Raw genomic sequence first — 24549 nt, forward strand, 5'->3', positions numbered from 1 at the left:
AAGGGAAGGGACTATTGCAATAGAGGGACCACTCTGACTAAAAGATCTGGAAGTGTCTAAGGGTTAGGCAAAAAGAATTTTTCCTTAATAGGGAAGAGTGAAGAACGCTAGAAAGAACTGGGTGTGGGAAAGTGGGAGGAAAGGGTGGCTTGATTGGATAGTAGTAGGTCAGAAAATGTTTTACCTTGAGGTCAGTCTATTCTCTGCAGGGGCTGAATGGTGGCTCAGGCTGAGGGTAAGTAAAAAATAAGGGGCTTGGAGGGTATGGGAGAAGCTTAACTAAAGTTGGTTAACAAAGCATTTTGTTTGGATTGATCAGTGAATACAGGTAGTTCAGCTAAACATTTAGAAGGCAAAGAAGAGCAATTCAGAAGGACTGTCTTGCCTTGTCACATGTAAACAAGAAAGGTATCCATGAGTCTTAACCTAAGTCATACAGGAATGGATATTTCTTTGCAGTAAACCCTTTCTGGAGCACAGAAGAGTGGAGGGAGGGTGTTGAAAAACCATCACTTTTTTCAGGAGTACAGGGATCAGGCAAAATTCAATATTGTAAACAGGCTCCTCTCCTGCCACTGCCCCCTCAGACTGCATGCTCGGGTCACACCAAACTAATTCTGATGTTTTAAGCACACTCTGCTCTTTTATACAAATCTCCACCCCTGCAATACCCTCACACTTCCTCTGCTCGTGTAACCCTCTCTCTGGCTTCAAAACCGAGTAGACGCACCAAAAAGAGTACCTAGGACTAAATATAACTAAGGAGGTAAAAGACCTATATTTTGAAAACTATAAGACAATGATGAAAGAAATTGAAGATGACACAAATGGAAAGATGTTTCATGGTCATGGATTGGAAGAATTAATACTGTTAAAATGTCCATACTTCCCAGAGCAATCTACAGATTCAATGCAATTTTAATCAAAATACCAATAACATTTTTCATAGAACTAGAACAAATATTCCTAAAATTTGTATGGAACCACAGAAGACCCCAAATAGCAAAAAAGATCTTGAAAAAGAAGAGCAAAGCTGGAAGTATCATAATCTCAGACTTCTAGATATACTACAAAACTGTAGTCATAAAAACAGTACGGGACTGGCACACACACAAAAAATACATAGATCAGTGGAAGAGGATCGAGAGCCCAGAAATAAGCTCATTCTTATACGGTCAATTAATCTATGACAAAGGAGGCAAGAATATACAATGGGGATAATACAGTCTCTTCAATAAATGGTGCTGGGAAAACTGGACAGCCACATGCAAAAGAATGAAATTGGAGCACTTTATTACACCAAGCACCAAAACAAACCCAAAATGGATTAAAAATGTAAATGTAGGACCTGAAACCATAAAACTCCTAAAAGAAAACATAGGCAGTAATCTCTTGGACATCGGCCTTAGTAATGTATGGAAATGTCTCCTCAGGCAAGAGAAACAAAAGCAAAAATAAACATTAGGACTACACCAAAATAAAAAGCTTTTTCCCAGCAAAGTAAACCACCAACAAAAGAAAAAGGCAACTTAGTGAATGGGAGAAGATATTTGCAAATCATGTATCTAATAAGGGCTTAATATCCAAAACATATAAAGAACTTACACAATTCAACACACTCAAACACACACACACACACACATAATCCAATTAAAAATGGGTAGAGTAGGGGTGCCTGGGTGGCTCAGTCATTAAGCGTCTGCCTTCGGCTCAGGTTATGATCCCAGGGTCCTGGGATCGAGCCCCGCATCGGGATCCCTGGTCAGCGGGAAGCCTGCTTCTCCCTCTCCCACTCCCCCTGCTTGTGTTCCCTCTCTCGCTGTGTCTCTCTCTGTCAAACAAATAAATAAAATCTTTAAAAAAAAATTTTTTTTTAATGGGTAGAGTGCCTGCATAGACATTTCTCCAAAGACATGTAGAAGGCCAACAGATGCATGAAAAGATGCTCAACATCAACTAATCATGAGGGAAATGCAAATCAAAACCACAGTGAGATATCCTCCCATACCAATCAGAACAGCTAGTATCAAAAAACAAAAAAACAAAAACAAGAAATAACAAGTGTTGGTGAAGGCGTGTAAAAAAGGGAACACTTGTGCACTGTTGGTGGGAATATAAATTGGTGCAACTACTGTGGAAAACAGTAGGGCGGTTCCTCAAAAAATTAAAAATAGAAATCCAGTAATTCCACTATTGGGTATTTACCCAAAGGAAACAAAAACACTAATTTGAAAAGATACATCCTACCCTATGTTTATTGCAGCATTATTTACAATAGCCAAGATATAAACAGCCCAAGTGTCCACCGATAGATGAAAGGATAAAGATACAATGGAAGATTACTCAGCTGTAAAAAAAAGAATGAAATCTTACTATTTGCAACAACATGGAAAGACCTAGGAAAGACCTATTATACTAAGTAAAATAAGTCAGAGAAAGACAAATACTATATTATTTCACTTATATATGGATTCTAAAAAAACAAACCAAATAAACAAACAAAACAGAAAGAGACTCATAAATACAGAGACAAACTGGTGGTTGCCAGAAGGGAGGGGGGTGGCGAGGTGGGCAAAATAGGTGAAAGGGATTAAGAGGTACAAAATTCCAGTTGTGAAATAAGTCATGGAGATGAAAAGTACAGCACAGGGAATATAGTCAATAATATTATAATCACATTGTATGGTAACTACACTTACCATGGTGAGCCTTGAGTAATGCATAGAACTGTCAAATCACTATATGGTACACCCAAAACTAATATAACACTGTATGTCAACTATACTTCAATAATGATGATGATGATAATGATAAACCCAGTTGAAACGTGGGTATCGTAGACAAAATTAAAAAAAAAGAATATCATATAATTCCATTTATGCAAAGTTCTAGAATCAGCGTAAGTAATTTGTAGTGATTAGAAGTCAGATCAGTGGTTGCCTGGGATGTAGAGGGGGCATGAGGAACTTTCTGGGTTGATGGAACTGTTCTATATCTTGATTGAGATGGGGATGACATGGGTGTATACATCTGTCAAAACTCATTGATCTCTACATTTTAAATGGGTGCATTTTACTGTATATATTGAATGTAACAAAATTGGTTTTTAAAATACCCAGTAGGATGACACCCATCCACCTCTAGGCTTCCCTCTATTAGGCATATATGAGCCTGGGTTGAAGTTAGTTCTTTATAAGTTTGTTACCTCTGCTGGACTTCAAGATCCTTATAATTAACATCTTTTTGGAGTTTCTGCCCAGCTCACAATGACTCCACTTCTCTGGGAACTGTTGGTCTTCCAGCCATGTTTGTACCACATGTGACATCTGGCCCCCACCCCCCTTCAGGGTTGATTGCAGCAGAGGTAGACACAGGATGATGCTTTCCTCTGAGCTTTTGAACTGATGTTCATGCCTTGGGGCACCAAGATAATGGCGCATCATGAAAGATGCAAGACCAGGACCCTTAAAAAGGCAGAGAATGTTCTCAGACACAGCAAGGCAATGGGGCCCATGACACTTATTCAAGACCATAGCAATTCAGATTAATCCACCTTCATCATTTGACTTGCAGCTCAGTTGAGGAGAGCACATGCTCCCCACAATGGTAACTATAAGCTGCACAGCCTCGGCTTTGAAAGCCCAAGAAACTGTGGAAGGACATATTGGCAAATTAGATCTTAACAGCATTACTTCTTTACAGAACTTAAAATGCATCCCAGCCAGAAGAGCCCCGGCATCCTTTTCATCCTGTGTTAGGACTTAAATCTACCTCTGGAAGGCCCATTTTCAAAAGAGACACCAGCAATTTTCTGCAAGCTAAGTAGCCAAATGGCCAATTCATCAAATGGCCAATCTGCAAACTAATGGATTTTCTGAATGAACACTTTATTAACATTACCAACTTCTAAGATCTATAGCAATTTCTATTAGATGGAACAGTTTCACAAGCTTTTAAAGATTTATGTGATGCAGTAGTTGACTGGTTTTCATGTGGTCTTCACAAATCATTTGAAGGAATTTCTATTTATCAAAAGCTAAGGATGGTTTATTCTTCTTTTGAATATATTTAACTTCTGAATACATTAATACAGAGTATGTTCTTGAATGTAGATTTTTCTTGAGTGTATTAATATTATGCCACTTGGTTTATGCTCTTTCTGTCCCCCACTTTCTACTTCTCCTTTTCTGTCTGCCTTCCCATTCCTCAGTTTCTCTCTGTGACTCAGTTTACCTAGTTGTAAAGACACAGAAATCTCCCTCATGAGATTGGTGTATAGGTTAAAGTAGATAATGGTGGCAAAGCATGGGGCCTGGCACATAGTATGCTCAGTATGTTTTAAAATTATATATGAGTCCCCACTGTGTACAAGACACTCTGCATACACCATAAACACTGTATTCAATAATGCATAGGCCTCGTTTTTTTTATGCTCTGACAGTTTATATTGACCATTTCTTGTTCTTGTCAGATTCAAATCCAGGTCTCTTCAACCCAAAGTCAGAGCTCATCAACACTTGTCTTCACTAGTTGTCTCAACCATTTATCAACATAAATAAGGGGCATTTGGGAAATGTTTTTTCACCTGGGAACAGACCAGCTGCAGCTTTTAAAACCAGTATAAAGGTCTCTTTTGCTCCCCCAGTTTTGAGCAAGAAGAGCTTTGAGGGGATGCCAAGCAGATAGTGAAGATTGTTATAAAAAGTAAGTTCTTTTCTAAAGACATTTACAAATGTGACCAGAAACCAAAGAGAAACCCTATATCAGATCTCATAATATTTGACAGTACATTTCAATACATCTTCTCAGTTGAAGAGACTCAGAAAGGTAGAATTAAATAAATCAAACTCAGTATAGTTTCAAATAGCATATTTTAGGTAGGTAAAAATCTGTCATTTTAACAGATCATGCAAACAGGAACACAAGAGACAAAATATCAGCTTTTACACGCACTACATTTTTCTACATATATGACAGTTTGGCATTAAGTTTTAAAATATAAATCACAACTGGATTGCGATATAAACCCAAGGAAAACTGGATGTTCCCATGCCTTTGCTAGTGAAAGGCATGGGAAACTACTGAAAAAGTGTGCCTATAAAAGAACATGATGACTTTTCTTCAACAAACACAGCAGAACTCACAGATAAAAATGCACACTGTGCCTTCAAAGTATCACCTTCTGCAGCCTCGGGCATATTCTATGTCAGCAATTCCTTCTCTCAACACATCCTTTTGAGAATTGCCACCACTTTCAGGAATAGTGTGTGTGTGTGTGTGTGTGTGTGTGTATGTGTTGTATACTTAACAGGACAAATTTTTGCCATTTGGAGGTAACATGTGACAATAAGCTGGAACCCCACCGGGTTTTCATTCCAACTATGTGATGTTGGGCACCTTATTTCACCTTGCCACACCTCAATTTGCTCCTCTAGTAACACCATCCTCCTGCTGTGGGGTGTCATAGAGCTTCAATGAGATAAGCATAACCCAGCCTTCAAGAAACGTGGCTTTCTTCTCTCCATTCACATTTTTTTGTTTTTATTTTGCAACCGTTAAAAAATACCCTTTTCCTCTTTCTTTTGAGGCCATCTTTTATCATTTTTTTGTTACTAGTCAAGAGGAATTGGGGGTTGAAAACAGTGAACGTACAAGCTTCATAATTTCCTACTAACTCTAAGATATGCGTGAATGAGAAATAATAAGGCAGAATTTCCAAGGTGGTTCAGACACTGGTTCTGAGAAAGCTGTAGAAGGGGCTCAGAGGAGAGGTGTTCTAAGAAGTGACCACAGTCACGATAGAATTGTTGTCATGCCTATCAAGGTGACCCCTGGAAGGGGACAGCATCTATCTGCATATGTAAGGTCTCTACACAGTCCTATAACTCCATTCCAGGAAGGCTTAAGAGTTCCGTCTAATTCACCAGTGAAACTCTCCCCACGTGTCCCTTCGGTTTCCAATTAATTCCAGTCTGCAAGCTTGAATTACAATGAGAGTCTGAGGCTCCCACACTTCCTGAGGAGCAGGAGAACTCATCCAGATCTGATTCTCTTGGAAATATCCTGCTCTCTGCTCAGAGTACACAATCTATCTGCTGACCACCGCCATCTGCTGTTCTGCCAATGGTACCTAAGAACTTTCCAAGTTACTAGTCCTTAAGACTTTTCTTTTTGACTCCAGAAAGCCCAGGTGCCTGGCAACTCACAGGGCTTCATCCTCCATTTTCTTCAGGAACATTGCTTTGTTTGCATCCTCTCGTTGCCTCCCTTAGGAGCGAATGTGCAGAATTTTCTTGAATGTCTTCTTGAAGTTTTCGTTGCACAAGGGGTAAATGAGGGGGTTCAGCGTGGAGTTGATATAGCCCAGCCAGATGGTGAACATGTGCACACGCTCATTGCAACAGTTCTTGCAGAAGGCAATGACCATGAAGAAGATGAAGTAAGGAATCCAGCAAAGGATGAAGGCCGCCATAATAAAACCCAGTTGTTTGGCGGCCTTCCGTTCTCGGTTCATGTGCAGCCCAGACACATACTGCCTTGAATGTGAGCGGAGCCTCTTCCAAGTGAACTTGATGTAATCAAGGCCTATGCTGGACCCACTTGTAGGTTTACCTTTCCCTGATGCTGACTCTGTGGGGGTGTCTGAGTCTGTCCGGGAGAAGGACTGGCTATCACCTAGGATCTGATCCTCTGACATCTCATTGGCCCCAGGCATGTTCAGGCTCTGTTCATCCATCCCAAGCGGGCTCTGGCTCTGGTTGAAAACTACGTAACTCCTGCCACTCCCCTCTGCCTCAGTTTGCACCTGCACAGTATTAAGTGGGAAGCACTGGAGTCTGTCCACTTCTTTGTCCTCCTCTTGGCCGAAGACACCTGGGGATTTCATCTCCCCTGGGTCTTGGGATGGTAGCTTCAAGACAGGCTCTCCGTGGGCATCTTCTGACTTCCTTTTCAGAACCTCCCAGGGAGACTCCTTCCCTGGTTTTTTGGCCCCTGCCTTGGGGTTCTCTGGCTTGAGCTTAATTTCAGAGAAGGGAGGGTGGGATCCATTGATGAGCTCTCGGTGCTGGCAGTGTTGCCGTACAGCCTTGTAGATCTTGGCGTAGAACCAGAGCATGAGCAAGGTCGGCAGATAGAAGTTGATGATGGCAGTCATGACCTTGAACCAGGTGACATCATAGAAGTCTGTCTCACACTTGTCTTCCCGGTGTTCCGAGGACTGTGACATAAAGTGATGCCATCCCAGAATAGGAATAATCCACAGGAAGGAGAGAAACCAGGCCCCCAAGATGGTGGCTGATGCTCGGGTCTTGGTACGATATTTCAAGTATCTGAGGGGCTGCTGGACAGAGCGGTATCGATCGATGCACAAGATGAAGACACTGAAAATGGATGCTGTGCTGGCGACGTAGTCCATGGAAAGCCAAAAGAGGCAGAGAGGCTGGCCCAGGGACCACTTGGACATGAGGAGGTAGAGGATGTTCATGGGCATGACGACAGCTCCCACGATCAAGTCTGCCACGGAGAGGCTGACAATGTACAGGTTCCCCACAGTGTGTAGCTTCCGCTCGCTCCGCACGGCATATAGGACCAGCAGGTTGAGTCCCACTGTGACCAAGGAGATGGCACTCAGGACCACCACCAAGGGCATGAGTTGGGGGTTGGCTATGGTGGTCTTGTTCCCCTCGCACATCTTGTCTTCGAAGGCGCCGGAAGAATTGGGAAGGGTCATTGGCACAAGAGCAGCCTCCAGCTGTGGCTCCCTCCCTGGGAAGAAAGACACAAGGATTAAGGTCAGCGCCTTGGAGATCAGTAGAGTCACTTGGTACCATCAAGTTGATGTAACTGGGGTTGTATGCTGTTCAGGGCAGTGGATACTGCTGGTTACCGACAGTCTATATCCCCTTCTTCCTTAGTCATTCATTTCTTCACCTATTCAATGACTAGTTAGTGAATTCCTGGCATTGTTCTGGGCACTGGGAATATAGCAGTGAACAAAACAAAAATCTCTGCCCTCGTGGAGTTTACATTCTAGTCAGAGAGTTGGGCAAAAGCAAGGCAAAGTTTGTATAAGTCCCATGTTGCATGTGTTCTGGGAAGGTGGACTGCATTATGACTGGTCTACACCGGATATGGCACTCTAGTTTGAAGAAAACTGAGAAGCCCTAACAGAGTGTAAATCTCTCTTAAAAATTTAGCAAAAACAAACTACTTTCATATTGAGACAAAGCCAGATAAATTCTTAAGAAGAAAACTAAATTTGTATGATATTCTTTTTCAGATAAAAAGCAAGACCCTACGGCATTTGATCCTTGTGGGAGGAACCCTTGAGTTACTTTGTTGGAAAAGCATCATGTGGATAGCATTGATTTTGCCCCAGCTCTGCCATTGGTATTCTGAGTGATCTCTCAGGCTGTGTTGCTCACATTTCTCACAAATGTGAAAAGTGGCGCAGGTGATCTCTAAAGGCTTTTCCAGGTATCCTGTTTAGAGTCCTGCTTTGGGTATTTTTTCATATTCTCCTCCAGCTCTGAACTGCCCATCAGAGCAACCCTCCAGCTTCTTCCAGTATGCCTCCTCTGAACAGCATCGCCTTCTCCTCTTATGACCCAGTCCTGCTCTCTGCTCCTGTCACTCTCCACTGTCTGCCTGAGAGCCTTCCCCACTCACCCCTGTCAGCCCCAGCCATCAGCTCTGTGAGGATAATAGCCCCCAAACCTACAGCTTCAGCCTGTCTCTTTCTCCACTTCCACATCCCAAACCAGCACTTCACAGCTTCACCTTCAGCCCTGACCAAGCTCACACCCCTTGGAATAGTCTGCAGCCATCCCAGGAAGGAGGAAAGAGGCTAGGGAAGTTCATCTCAGTTTTATTTTTGATTTTGGGTGGGAGAAAGCAGGAAGCATTTCCCCCAAACATTCCCACAGGCTGCTATTCTCAAGGTAGCTCCAACCACCCTCTGCTACAGATGTGTCTCGTTTCTCTTTTTTTCCTTGTTGCCTTGAGGACAGTTCTATTTTCTCATTTCTCTCTTTGCCTCATTGCACACAGAGGGGGATCGAGAATCTCTTTTCACTCTGCATATACTATTTGTCATTCAACAATGTGACAGAAAATTATTTTTTAATATAAAAATCATTGATTCTTTTCCTTTTTGACTAAAAAAGGAAAGTTGTGACGATTGAATTGAGATCACCGAACTAAAAATTACTGTCACATATTAAGTGTTTAGGGGTGAAATCTACTGAGGTCTACAGCTTACTTTGAAATGAATCAAAAAACAAGTTGGGTGGGTAGTTGGTTAGAAGAAGGGATAAAGGAACAGACATATAATAAAGCAGGAAGAGCAAAATGTTAATTTATAACCCAGGTGGTAGATATATGGGTGTTCACTGTACAATGCTTCCAACTTCTCTATTTTATCAATAATTTTCATAGGAAGATGTTGGGGGAAATTAACGTAGCATATATACATTTATCCTCCTCACCTACCACTGTAAGCTCGATTCCTTATCACGTGTTCTCCTCTGTAGCTTAGACGTGTTAGTTTGCATAAACATAAAAGCAAACGATCAATACATACTCCTTAAATGGATGAGTGAGTGAGTGAGAGGCAGGTGCCGCGAAGCATCTCAGTTCAGAACTTACTCATTCAACAGCTATTTACTGGTGAAAGGTTCCCTTCAGCTCAGTGAGCTGCTTCAGAAGCAAGAGGATCCACTTTTATCCTCTGAAGCCATGGAATTGGGAAGGATTCCTGGAAAGGCAACTGCAACCCCCACCTGCTGCCTCTCCTGAGGAATGCGGGGTGGGGCGGGGTGGGGGTGGTCGGGGTGTCAGGGAAAGAGGAGGAAGCCTGAGAGAACCCCGAAGAATGGGCCCCACAGGGCAGGCCCCCAAAAGGGTGGCAGGAGCAGCCGTGTCCACGGCGACCTCATATCCCGCTCGGGACTGGCTACGTAATTTGCAGGGCCCCGTGTAAAATTAAAAATTAAACAATTACTAAGAATTTCAAGATGGCAACAGCAGAACAGGAAACCGAGACAGGGGCCCTCCTGAGCACAGGGCCTGTGTGGCTGCCAGGGTCACAGGCCCCGTATGCTGTTCCTGCTCTCTGGTCTTCTTATCCAATCCCCGAACATGCCCCACCCGGTGAGATAATTCATGTAAGGCGCTCTTCCCTCCCTCGGGGATCTGCCTTTTGGAAAAGCAGATCGTTGAATGGTTCTCTCTCTATAAATGCCAAAGGGACGTCAGACTGAGTGTGGGAATTGTGTGGGGACAGGGATCCTCACTGCACCTCACGATACACAGGAGGCCATGCTCCCTTCAGGCTGCCCAGATCCCAGCAGGTTCTGAGATGCTCTCTCTGGGATCAAGGCCAAGCCTACAGAGATGGTGTGGGCGATGGGTGTGCTCTGAGAAGAGAGAATGGAAGCTAGATGAGGCACTTTGGACAGGGCAGTTGGAGAAGAAAAGCGGGCACCTGTAGATTTGTTATAGCACTGTGTCCCTAGAGGACAGGTGATGGAAGGAGAGGGTTCTCACCCCGGCTCTGCCACTTGGGCTGTGTGGAGCTTGGGTAAACAGCCATGCCTCGAATTTCCTTACCTGTAAAGTAGGGAAAACATCATTATCTCTCTCCCTGGGCTGTTGGGAGGGTCATTTGAGGCAGTGGGGTGGGAAAGCTCTGCTAATCCCCAGGTAATGAGGACCGGGTGACACACAGAAATGAATCCCTTTTCTCGAAGAGGCTAGAGTGTACAAGCAAGCCATCATTTTTGAATTAAGGCAATGGCTCCATTCCAAAACCATTAGCTGCAGCGGGACCTTTTCCAGAGTGATTACAAATAGTCTAATCCAATCAGGCCCAAGTGCCAGCAAGTAAATAAAGGTAGTCAACGTTTCTTCCATATCCTTGGGAATACTGACTGGAACAGCTACAACAGTAAGGAGCCAAGCCCTGGGCTTTTCAGATATCAGTTATTAAATGCCTACCACAAGCCCATAGGGAGGTCTTGTGATGATCCCCAAGGTAGAGATGAGGAAATGCTCAACTCAGGCTCAGAGAGGTGAAGCAACCAACTCAGGGTCACACAGCTAGGAAGAGACTGGTGAAGTCAAGATTCAAACCTGAGTCTATCTATTTCTCAACCTTTGTTCTACTGACATTTTGAACTGGATAATTCTTTGTTGTGAAGGACTGTCCTGTGCATTATTGGCTGTTTAGCAGCATCCCTGGTCTCTGCTTGCTAGGTGCCAGTAGCATCCTCCCCCTCTTCCCAGTTGTGACAACCAAAAATATCTCTAGACATTGCCAGATATCCACTGGGAGGTAAAATGATCCTTAGTTGAGAACTACAGGTCTAACTGAAGAATAAACACCTCAACTGCCTTGAGCTTTATGCTCAAGGTCAAAAAGGACTTTCTAAAAATAGATGTTATCTAACAATGCAATGAATTGCCTTGAAAGATAGTAAGTTCTCCATCATGGGAAGCATGCAAGAAGAACACTGGAGAAGGAGTGATGTGTGAGCTGGGCTTCGAAGGATGGATAGAGGCTCACCAGGAGGAAGGAAGAGGAATTTAAGGATGAAGAAAAGAAAGAATAAAAGTACAGATCTAAGTTCGAGGAATTGGGAGGGAATTGTTGGAATGATGAGTCAGGGAAGGCATTAGGGGACAAGGTGTAAGAAAGCTCTTTTACACCTCTGTGCTTCTGCTTGTGCTGTTTCCCCCTCATGGAGCACCATTTGCCTTGAAGCTCTTAGTTGCTCCCCTCTGTGTCCCCACAACACTTCTAACTTTCCCTTTGATATCACCCAGCTTATCATTCTTTCTTTAGCTGATTGTCCCTAACTAAACAGGGAGCACCTCCGGGGCATGGAAAGTGTCCACTATTTCTGTTTCCGACGGGAGGCACCCATGGCCATCAAGGAGACACCCCCTCCTTTATGGCAGGGCCCACCCCTTTTCATTCACTGCCATTCTCCCATGCTGGTGCTGGGCAGGTACATGAGGGATGCTCAACAGACGTTCATTGGATGGGCTCTGAAGAAGCGAGACACAAATGAAGAGCAACAGGACACACAGGAAGAAGGATCTAACTGCAGAAGGTGTAGGCTTATTTTTCAACAAAGATGTCTAAACCAGCAAAAACTGGAGGTAAGATTTATGCTACTGATGAATATTGATAACCTTCATTTAACTTTTTTTTTTTTCTGGAAACTTTATTGTTGGAAATTTCTCTCATGGTAATCCAAAACATGAATACAGATTTATGCACAAGGATGCTTATTGCGACATCATTTATGATAGGCGATAAAAGGAAAGAAATCTAACATCTGGGAACTAAATATATTATGGGATAGCTACAGAATAGAATATCATGCAGCCACTGATCATCACATTTATGGAGCACCATTAGTAATATGGAAAAATGCTTATGATGAAATTAAATTTACAACAGATATTGTTTATCCAGGATGATGTTAATTCTGTTACCAGGTTTAGCATAAGGATGAGTCTCTGTTATGTTATATTAACAGTGGTTTCCTCTGGGTGGTGGGTGATGTTTATTATCTTTGGCATTTCCCAAGATATGAACAATGAGAGCATCTCAGTTTTATAACAGGGAAAATAAGACCTAACTGCATTCATTTTTTTAAAGATTTTATTTATTTATTTGACAGAGAGAGACACAGTGAGAGAGGGAACACAAGCAGGGGGAGTGGGAGAGGGAGAAGCAGTCTTCCCGCTGAGAAGGAAGCCCGATGCAGGGCTCGATCCCAGGAGCCTGGGATCCTGACCTGAGCCAAAGGCAGACGCTTAACGACTGAGCAACCCAGGCACCCTGCATTCATTTTTTAGAACAAAATAAAATAGATTTATTCCATTGGGAAAAAAAATTTTTAAGGAAAGGTCTTCCACATTCTTAGCACATCTTTTATTTTTTTTAGTGAAAAGTGAGAGTTTGGGATTCCTTTCTTGATACATTGCCTCACCCACCACTCCTCCTTCCAAACTGCTCTACCCTCTGAATCATTTGCATTGGATGTTTATTTTAGTCAAGTAAGTCTGAACCTTAGTTTCTTTGTTCTAATTCTGAGAAGGAGGTACCATGCATGAAAGTACCCCAAATATTCTCACTGAGTGTGGCCAAGGCATAATTTCCATAAAATGCCCAGGCTTATCAATGCCACCGGCTGTGGTGCAGAGAGCAGACTGCAAATAGCAAAATCCCATTATGACTTGGTGTTGCAGGAACATGCCTGATCTTGAATGTAGGGCAGTGCTGGGTTAAGAGTTAGCCTCTGGGTAAGATGCAAGAGGTAGATGTCCTTGTGGGCAGAGTGGCCCTGAAGATTTTTCTGGGGGTGGAGATACACTTTCTACAGAGTCAGGGAGGGAAAGCTAATAAGAACAGGGGACTGAGTGTGGAGCGAGAGGGAGTGGCGGGGACTGGGGCAAGCTGGAGAGTATATTCTGTCTGAAAAGGACAGCTCTAGCTCTAGCTCAGATGCCACCAACCGCTGCAGGCCCAGATCTGCCTATTTTTTAAATGAAGCATAAAAGCTGGATTTCTACATGGAATCTTTTAGTTTTTATAATGTCACTTATTTAGTTGTTTTGTTTTCTTGAACAATTGAACACAGGTCAAGAAAAAACAGATTTTGAGGACATGACCTGTGAGCTCCGAGCTGGAGATGTTAAGCTAGTTCATAGGGAATCTGGAATGCTGAATACAAGATAATGACCCTGGGATAGACTCCTTTTGGGGAATCTGTCCAACTCACAAGCTTCCTTCTCGGAGAACCATCATCCAGCTAGGGGTAGACCCTGGCAGCCAAATCTATACCATGAACCTGATCCCTAGTCATGTGATTGGACTGGAGGATGTCATCTGACCCAGAAGGGCTAAGTCCCATTCTCTCTTCTGGAAAACTGGGATGGGGGTTGTGCAGCCAAGACAGTCTGTTGGTCTCATGAACTGAAGTGACAAGAAAGGGTGGGGGGGAGCTGTGGCTGCCATTGAGGGGCAGTGTTGCTCATATGCAGGCACACTGAAGTAGAGGAAGGGATGTAACGAGGCCTGGGACAAATGCCATGACCTGTGCTGGAATAACTGACCTCTCCATGGGCAAAGATGGATCTAGACCTTTCCCCCTCACACCATACACAAAAATCAACTCAAAATTGACGATAGTCCTAAACATAACAGCTAAACATCTTAAAACAATCAGAAGAAATCATAGGAGAAAAGCTTTGAGATCTTGAGTTAGCTGAAGATTTCTCAGACACAACGCCAAAGGCACAACCCATAAAGGAGAAAATTAAGTAGGACTTTGTCAAAATTTAAAACTCCTGTGTTTCTCTCTCTCCCTCTTTTTTTTTTTTTTTTTAAGATTTTACTTATTTATTTGTCAGAGAGAGAGTGCACAAGCAGGACGAGAAGCGGCCTTGCTGCTAAGCAAGAAGCCGATGTGGGACTCGATCCCAGGACCCTGGGATCATGACCCGAGCCAAAGGCAGACGCTTAACCGACTGAGCCACCCAGGCATCCCAAAACTCCCGTGTTTCAAAAAGCACCACTTTTGAAAGTAAGAAGAAAGTAAGAAGCTACAGAATGGGAGAAAATATCTGTACCTCATATATCTGCTGGATCATATGTCTGATGTATCCAGAATGTGTAAAGAACTCTTCCAACTCAATAGTAATAAGACAAATAACCCAATCTAAAAATGGGCAAAGGATCTGAATAGATGTTTCACAAAAGAGGGTATAAGAATGGCTCAGAAGCTCATGAAAAGATGCTCAACATCATTAGTCATCAGGAAAATGCAAATCAAAACCACAATGAGATACCACTTCACATCCACTGGATGACTATACTTTTAAAAGACAGACAATAATAAGAATTGATGAGAATGTCGAGCAATTAGGATCCTCCTATACTGCTGGTGGGAATGTAAAATGGTGCAGCCACTGTGGAAAAGTCCAGCAGTTCCTCAAACAGTTAAATAGAGTTACCATAATAACCAGTGATTCTATACCTAGATATCTACTCAAGAGAATGGAAGACATACGTCCACACAAAAATTTGTATGTGAATGTTTCTAGTATTATTGATAATAGCCAAAATGTGGAAACAACCCAGATATTCATCAACTGATGAATGGATAATCAAAATATGGCATATCCATGCCATGGAATATTTTTGGCAATTAAAAAAAACACACAAAGTACTGATACATGCTATAGCATGGATGAACTGCAAAAACATCATGCACATAAACGAAGTTAGACACAAAAGGCAACACATTGTATGATTCCATGTACAGGAAAAGTCCAGAATAGGAGATCCATAGAGACAGAAAGTAGATTAGTGGTTGCCTGAGACAGGGGGTGGAAACAGGAAGGAGTCTTTGGGAGTGATGGCAATGTCTTAAAATTGAATTCTGATGATGATTACACAACTCTGGACATTTACTAACAATAATTGAATTGTATGATTTACTCAGAATGGGTGAATTTTGTGGTATATAGATTATAGTAAAAAAAGTTGATTAAAAAGAAATTCAGTGGTCCAAGCAAGAGGCTGTCTAGGTTTCCAGACTTCTATCTGTTTTAAAAACCTGTATTGCTCCCTAAAATACTTTCCAGGCACTAGAATTTTTTTTAAGGGAAATAAAGGAGAGTTAGGCAAATAAGGCTGAAACTAAGGGCAGATCCTAAAGAGCCACTGGAGTTGGGTCACAATTTTGACTCCGAGCTTCCCAGGAGCCAGAGCAAAGAGGAAAAACAGGATCAATTACAAGATTCTAGTGTCATTTGAATAAAAGCAAAATAGTTGCTTAGCAGAAAGACAGCTTTAGCTGGACTAAGTTTTAGATAACATGGTTTCTTGTAGATGGGGGCACAGTGAGATGTTACATATAACTTCTTAATCCTTAGCAGCTGAAGAGTGGACATGACTTAGCTACATCAACTCTTCCCTCCTGTGCTTCCATGATCCTCTCTCATTTTATAATTTGGCCTAAGAGTTTGGGAGGTTGGACTTGTTTATCTGCTCTTCCCAAGCCCCACCCCTGGTGTGACAGGCTGGGATTTTGAAATTAGGCCAGGAATGGGAAGCTGAAGGATAATTATCACTAAATGGCAAACAAAAGAAGTATAAAAAGCCCAGCTCCATTCTCTCTTACCCTCTGACATTGAAAAGCAACGAATGAGAAGAAAAATAGTATTTCAAAGGCTTCCTACATACCAGCATTGGGCTGGCAGGGTTTCCATGTTATTCATTGAATCCTCACAGTGCCAGTTATGATAAAGGAATTATTTTTTGCCCCCATTTATTGATGTGGAAACAGAGGCTTCTGGAGTTTATAGGGCTTGGTACCCTGCACTAAGATCCAAAGATGACTGAAGAACAAGTCCCTTAATGGCCCAAGTGACACCCACCTTCTAGGCTATTTGAAGGGGTTCAGACCCCCTGCCCTAACCCACCCACCTTTTCACTACAGTAAGAAAGAAAGAGAAGTAAATACACGTTTTAAATAAAGATTTCACGGCACTGGAACTACGAACAACTGCGCTAACATTTGACAAGGACACTTTAGACAACACCAGGCCCAGCATATACACACATATCATTTCATGACACAATGAATAATGCTTTATTTTTGTTCCAAATTCCCTGAGATTAAGCCTTGAGAAAGGCACTTTCAAAGACCAAAGTTATCCAGGCTGTTTCCTTCTTGAGAAAAAAAGAATTATGTATGATATTGAAGTAAGTAAAAGAGCTGGTAGAAGAGAAAGGAGAGGCAGATGAGATGCTTACAAGAGAGAGCTCCTAGGTGACTGGGAGTCTCTTTAATATCTGTCCCCTTCAGTCAAGTGACCCCCTGCCGGACTGTGCAGCAGTCATCCCAGCACCACACCTGGGGCTCCTCGGCGCCACCTGCTGGCCAAGCCTCCTACTGGTACTGGGGCCAGGCTTGTCTCTAGACTGAGGTATGTGTGTACAGGAGCATAGGTGAGAGTGAATCAGTCTGGCTGCTCGTTCCATTCTTATATGCATTACCCATCCATCCGTTCATCCATCCATCCATCCATCCACCCATCCACATCCATCCACCCATCCACCCATCCATCCATCCATCCACCCATCCATCCATCCATCCATTCATCCATCCATCCATCCACCCATCCACCCATCCATCCATCCTCTTTTCCCTCCACTGATCCATCCATTCAAAAACTCCTTATTGAGGCATCAGGCACAGATGTTATGATAGGTGAAAGATAGACACAACCCCAGTGCTCATGGAATTCATGGCCTATACCAGTGGTTTTAACATTGGCTACCTGGAGACTTTTTAAAACATACTGAGACATCTGTTTCAGGGAAGATTGAGTACAGGTACTTTTCCCTATTTTTTCTGCTAAGTACAATAAAAAAAAAAAACCAACCAACCCTGAACACTATATATATATATATTTAAGATTTTATTTATTTGACAGAGAGAGACACAGTGAGAGAAGGAACACAAGCAGGGGGAGTGGGAGAGGGAGAAGCAGGCCTCCCACTGAGCAGAGAGCCCGATGCGGGGCTCGATCCCAGGACCCTGGGATCATGACCTGAGCCGAAGGCAGACGCTTAACGACTGAGCCACCCAGGTGCCCCGAACACTATATTTAAAACAAACATAAGACAACTCTAAAAGGTGGAGAGGCAAAAGCAGACCAGCTAGGAATCCCAGGACCCAAAGAATGACACAGTGATGAGTTCCCTGGGTTTTTATTTTGCCATATATTATCTGAGCCTTTGAGCTACAAAGCTTGGCAGTTCAGAAACACTAATGGGTACAGACAAAAAAATTAAAAAGCCCCAACAAAAGTCTGCTGTGTCTAGCCGAAGGACCAGAAAAGGGGCAGCCTAGCAAAAGAGGAAACTTTTAGACTAAAACTGGTCTGCTTGCAGCCAAACACCACAGAAAACACTAGAGTCCCATTCTGATCCTGGCTAGCAGAGGCTGAGTGGAGCCAAGACTTCCGCCCTTGTCAGAATACAAGGTGACCCAACCCTCCTGCTGGGGAGGTGTCCCTACGGTCCCTATTAAGGACTTTCATCCTCATCAGGTAGAGATAAGCCCTGCACCCCACCCCCCAGAGTCAATAGAGGCCACATGGGGGAGCAGTAAGGAGGCACCTCTACCCCTCTCAGCCAGGGAGTTATTCCCGGGGCCTGGTAGAGAGCCAGAACTTGTCCCTGCTCATGAGTAATGAAGACCCCTCCCCCTTCAGGTGTCACAGAAGCTGAGGGGGGAACCTGGACTTCTACCCCCACCAGGAAGTAATAAGCTGGTGGCACACTCTCATCCCACTGCCTGTTGTTTCCCCTTCCCCAGAGCAGTGTCTCATAACACCAGATAAAACAGAAGACTTATATTTGATCCAGAGTCTCAAATGCCCATCTAAAATTCCCACATTTCAGTTGAAAATCATTTCTCATATGAAAAACTGGGAAGAGCTCATACAGAATTTTTCTTAAAGTAATCAATAGATACCAACGCCAAGATGACAGGGATGCAAGGATGACCCAACAAACACTTTAAAGTAACCATCATAAAAAGGTTAAAATGTGCAAATGGGAACATCCTTGAAACAAAGGAAAAAATAGAAAGTCTGGGCAAAGAAATAGAAGAAAAAAGAAGAACCAAATGGAAATTTTAGAACCAAAACATCTGGTAACTAAAATAAAAACTCAATGGTTGGGTTCAACATCAAGATGGAGGGAACAGAGGAAAGAATCAGTGGACTGGAAGACAGGACAATAGAAATTACCCAAACTTAACATCAGAAGGAAAATAGACTGGAAGCTAAAAAAAAAAAGGACAGAGTCCCAGAGATCTGTGGGACTATATAACAAAAGACTTAACACTCACGTGGGCATAGTGCTGGAAGTTGACAAGAAAGAGTGTGCGGATGAAAAGGTACTGGAAGAAAACTTCATAAATTTGGTAAGAGACATAAACCTTCATCAAGAGGCTGGGTGAACCTCAAACAGGATAACCTCCTCTTAAAACCCACACCAGGACACATAATAATTAAACTTTGGAAAACTAAAGAAAAAAAATCTTGAAAGAAGCCAGAGAAAAACACCTTACTATAATGAGAATGACAGTAGATTTCTCATCAGAAAATGTGGCGATGAGAAGGAAGTGACATAATATTTCAGAAGCCAAAGGAAAAGAAATGTCAACCCAGAATCTCACACTCGGTGAAAATACCCTTAGGAAGCGAAGAGAAATCAATACATTCTCAGAAGAACTCGTACAAGACTTGTTCGACTCAGATCATAATCTCAGGGTCTGAGCTCAGTGGGGAGTCTGCTTCTTATTTTTTTAATGCTGAAAACTACAAAATGCTGATGAAAGAAATAAAAGATCTAAATAAATGGGGAGATATACAGTGTTCACGGAGTAGAAAATTCAGCATAGTAAATGTGTCAACTCTCCCCAAATTGATGTACAGATTTAATGCAATTCCTGTTCAAATCTCAGCAAGGTGTCTTATAGATATGGATGAGACCATTCTAAAATTTATATGGAAAGACAAAGGGCTAGAATAGCTACATGATTTTTCAAAAGAAAAATAAAATGAATAAAATGAAATCAGGCTATCTGATTTCAAGACTTATTACATAGCTGCAGTAATCAAGACTATAGTATTGGTTGAGGGGTAGGCACAGAACAATGGAACAGAATAGAGAACCAAGAAACAGGCCTGCATAAATATGCCCAAGAGATTTTTAACACAGGTGCAAAATCAATTTAACTGGGGAAAGGGCATTTTCAACAGATGGTGCTGGACCAGTTGGACGTCCATAGGCAAAAAACTGAACCTCACTCAGAACCTAAGAAAATTAACTCAAAATGGTTCACAGACTTAAATGTAAAAAGTAAAACCATAAAACTTTTAGAAAAACTCAGAGAAAGTCTTCAGGGTCCAGGGCTAAGCAAAAGGGTCTTAGACTTGACACCAAAAGCATGACCCATAGAAGGAAAATTGATGAATTGGATCTCCCCTCCAGTTATTTACCTACTCCCATTATAATCTTTGCTGGATCTATGTGTTTCTTATGCCATCATTTCCTTTATATATATTTTTAACAGATCCACTTTTTTTAAGCTTAAGTTTATTTTACTATAACATATAAGAAGCCAGTCATCTGTTTTTTGTCATCTATAGAAGCTTTCCATAAGAATAAATACGATGACAACAAAACAAGGTGATTAAATTCTAGCCAGATATTTTGAGGAAGGCTCTTCATTAAAAAAACAAAACAAAACAAAAACATGAGTACTTATAGGTATTAAAGATCTACCAGCACCAAATTGAGACTCTCCTGCAGGTAATCAAAAGAATCGAAAACCAATGTGAGTCAATATTAATCAACGCCACGACTGTTTACAATTTATAGTCAGTTCAGGTACCACCTAAAATGTGGTAAGCACTGCCCGAGATTGTTTTGCTCCCAAATGCCTTTAAGGAAAAGTTCAAACCCTTTAGATGGCTGGCATGATATTTCCTTCATGTTTGACCCACTATACTCCAGTAAACATGAAGTCACTGGTCCCAGACCCCTCAGGTTCTTTCAGCCTTTGGGCTCTGCACATGTTATTCCCTCCTCCTGGAAAAGGATGTGCCTTTGGAGTGGGGACCTCATTTTTGTATATGACTCTCTCCTTCTGGGCCTACTTCAGAGCCTGCCCACAACAACCAGGTGAGAAGAATGAGAAGAAGAAAGAGGGGGATGGTTGATAAAGGTTGATAATGAAGACTGGAAGCCGGGCACCTGGGTGGCTCAGTCGGCTAAGCATCCGACTCTTGATTTCAACTCAGATCATAATCTCAGGGTCTGAGCTCAGTGGGGAGTCTGCTTCTTTCTCTCTCTTTCTCTCCCCCTCTCCCTCTCCCTCTGCCCCTCCCCCTGCTTGTGCATGCTCTCTAAAATCAATCAACCTTTATTTTTTTTAATTAAAGATTTTATTTATTTGACAGAGAAAGAGATAGCGAGAGAGGGAACACTAGCAGGGAGTGTGTGAGAAGGAGAAGCAGGCTTCCTGCCGAGCAGGGAGCCCGATGCGGAGCTTGATCCCAGGACCCTGGGACCATGACCTGAGCTGAAGGCAGCTGCTTAATGACTGAGCCACCCAGGCGCCCCTCAATAAATCTTTAAAAAGAAGATGGGAAGAAAGGAGGAAGAAGGGAGGAAGGCGGGAAGGGAAGGAGAGAAAGAAGGAAGGAGGATGATGACCTACCTTTTTTTTTAAAGTTTATTTATTTATTTATTTATTTATTTATTTAAGTCATCTACCTCCAATGTGGGGCTTAAACTTGTTATCCGAAGGTGAAGAGTCGCATGGTCTTCTGACTGAACCAGCCAGGCACCCCTGAATTTCTGTTTATCATACAAAACTCATCTTAAAAGTTCCTTCTTCTTTGAAGTTTTCCTATATCTTTAGATACATCTAAGCTCTCCTTCCTCTGGGTTCCCACAGTATTGTTTCCATATTTCTATTTTTTTTTTAAAGATTTATTTATTTATTTGAGGGAGAGAGAATCTCAAGCAGACTCCCTGCTGAGTGAGGAATCCGATGCAGGGATCTATCTCACGACCTCCGGATCATGACCTGAGCTGAAACCAAGAGTCAGATCCTCAACTGACTGAGCCACCCAGGCATCCCCCATATTTCTACTGAGGCATTTAATGCTCTGTATTCTACTGACTGACTGACTGACTGAATGAATGAATGAATGAATTCAGGTATCCTTCACTTAGACTTTGACCCTTACAAGGGCAGGAGAAATATGATAGTCAACTATTATTTCAGAACCTAGCCCAGAGGTTCTTAACCATGGCTGCATGTTAGAATCCCATGGGGAGTTTAAAAAAAAAATCCTAGGGGCGCCTGGGTGGCTCAGTCAGTTGAGCGTCTGCCAGGGTCCTGAGATCAAGGCCTACATCAGGTTCCCGGCTCACCAGGGAGTCTGCTTGTCCCTCTCTCTCCACCCCTGCTAGTGCTCTCTCGCTCACTCTCTCCCAAATTAATAAATAATAAATAAATCTTTAAAAAAAATACTAATGTCTGGCTCCCACCCTCAGACAAGATTCTGATTTTCTTGGTATGAAGTGTGATCTGATTATCAGGATTTTTGAAAACTCTCCAGATGCAGCCAAGACTGTGAACCATCGCTTAGCCCAAAGCTGAATGGTAAGAGGAACTCAGTGAGTGATGAATGAGTGAATGGAAGAATTCTTTCTTTAACACATCACAGTGCTAACCCAACATGACCATTTTTAGGGTTTCATGCTATGCTAATTCATTAATATATTCAGGAACTATTAATTAAGCAATAACGTAGTACCAGGTGTTATGCTAGGCCACGCTGCTGGAGATGGAAACATGAGTAAGACTCCCACTTCTCCCCCTGTTCCAATGTGCCTTTGGGAAAGCTGGGGCTGTGTCCTTGTTGGTCCGAGAACTTTCTGTCCTGCTGGTTAATTGGCCAGTGCCAACAGCAACCATCTCCCCAGTGACTGACAGCAAACCTTACTCCTGGCTGCTTCCTTTGGCAAATGTAAGGACAGACTCTATAAATTCCCAGAGAGAAAGTTCCTGGAGGGTAGGAGTGAGTCAACAGAGCAAAAAGAAAGTGGTCCTGTCTAGATCTCTCTAAGCACCGCAGAAGCGACAGGTGAGTCTCACAGGTGAAACCCTGTGCTAATTAAATAACTTCTTTTTGGGTGTGTATTTACTCAAAGACAATCTAAGGCCTTAGGATATGATTAAGATCTGAACTACCTCACACTTAAAGAGAACTTCCTTCCCAGTGGCTGCCCGCTCATACTTAGAGCTGCTTTAAGATTTGCACCACAGATTACTGAAAAGCAGAGATAATGATCATTTGTGCCACTGCTGTTCTGGTTCAGACTTTGATAATATCTCTGCTCAACTGTTTAACAGCTTCCAAACAGCATCCTGATTCTGATCTGGGTTCCCTCAGCCCATCCTACATGCAGCAGTCAGATAATCTTGCTAAAAACCACACATCTAATCACCTCTTTCTCCTACGGAAACTCTAATGGCTTGCTATTGCTGTTGGGCCACAATAGGATACACAGGACTACCCCCCTCTGTATAATACAAGGGTAACCCAAATGAAACTGGGCTGTCTTGTGTCCAGTCTAACCATGGTACTACATTCAGAAAAAATTCAAGTCCAACATCCAAGAAGAAAACAGATGGAAAATAACTTAAACCTTTCCTGAAGACTCTTAAACAGGCAAACCCCCCCCAAAAAACCCACATAAAACCTAAAGCACCTCTTGTCCCATCTGTTACCCTAATGTGCCACTTCCCGTGTCAGCAGCTTGCCATCAAATCTCTCCCTCTCCTCTTGAAAACTGTAGTTTGCATTGGTTCCCACTTTTACTCTTTCTCCCATCCACACTCCAATCTTTCTGACCTATTGAAGACACCTTGCATTTCTTTTTTTTTTTTTTTAAGATTTTATTTATTTATTTGACAGAGAGAGACACAGCGAGAGAGAGGGAACACAAGCAGGGGGAGGGGGAGAGGGAAAAGCAGGCTCCCCGCAGATCAAGGAGCCCGATGTGGGATTCGATCCCAGGACCCTGGGATCATGACCTGAGCTGAAGGCAGTCGCTTAACCGACTGAGCCACCCAGGCACCCGACACCTTTCATTTCTAACAGAAATCTACTTTGCTTTCCCGGTGCTTTCTCTTCTTTTCCTGTAAACTACTCCAATCAGCACCACAGAAGCCCAAGAGACAAGCATTCAAAAACAGATTCCACTCTGGAAACCGAGGGACAGTGCCAAGCGGTGGCATGTTAAAACCTTTGACCTCGCACAAGAACCGTTTCCATCGGGATGGACCCAATTTCCCATGTAGCCTCCTCTTCTGGGACTCCACGTTGCTTCCACAGACCTGGCTCTCACACACCCCCATACCTTTGCAAATGCTGTTCTCTCTGCCTGGGCTGCCTGTTCCTTCCCTCTCAGCCTGACAACACATTCAATTAATTCTTTACAACCAGCTCTGATGTCACTTCCTCTAGGACTTTCTCAGTTCCACCAGACAGAGTTCATTGGCTTCCTTCTCTAGGGTTTTTCTGAACTTTGTACAGACCTCGGTTGTAACCCCTGTCAAGATGGTTGTAATTCCTTAATTACTGACCAGACTTTTCATTAGACCTGAGGTGCCAAATTTAAGTCTGAGTCATCTCTGTGTCCTCAGCCCCAAGAACCAGGGAGTTGCTCAATAAACAGTTACTGAATGCTCTAGAAATATGCTCCAGCTACGAGTGCTGCAGAAAAGCATTTCCCAGTGTTCTCCCCTCTGCTCATTAGCCTGGGAGCTCATGTCACAGTGGAGCTTGAAAGATCGGCCCTGGCACTCACACGGCTATGTCTTGCTAGCCCTCCAAAGGGTAGTCAGTCCCTCCCTCTGACCTCAGCCA

The 24549-nt window shown here is 42.9% G+C and overlaps 1 protein-coding gene across 9 annotated transcripts in view; it reads right to left on the reverse strand.

Moving 5' to 3' along the window:
• Positions 1-528: 528 nt before the first annotated feature.
• The window catches only part of HRH1 (histamine receptor H1), an 82926-nt gene continuing 58905 nt past the window's right edge, over positions 529-24549 (reverse strand). For all 9 annotated transcript variants that reach the window (XM_045861841.3, XM_054504592.2, XM_064592350.1 and 6 more), the window contains one exon: positions 529-7767. In XM_045861841.3, the coding sequence (XP_045717797.1) occupies positions 6269-7732 (1464 nt within the window). In that variant the 5' untranslated portion in view covers positions 7733-7767 and the 3' untranslated portion in view covers positions 529-6268. The remainder of the gene's footprint in view (positions 7768-24549) is intronic.

The sequence above is a fragment of the Mirounga angustirostris genome, unplaced genomic scaffold (assembly GCF_029215605.1).
Source record: "Mirounga angustirostris isolate CCGP_5_RB_7025 unplaced genomic scaffold, mMirAng1.0.hap1 SCAF_1, whole genome shotgun sequence".
Taxonomy (NCBI): domain Eukaryota; kingdom Metazoa; phylum Chordata; class Mammalia; order Carnivora; family Phocidae; genus Mirounga; species Mirounga angustirostris.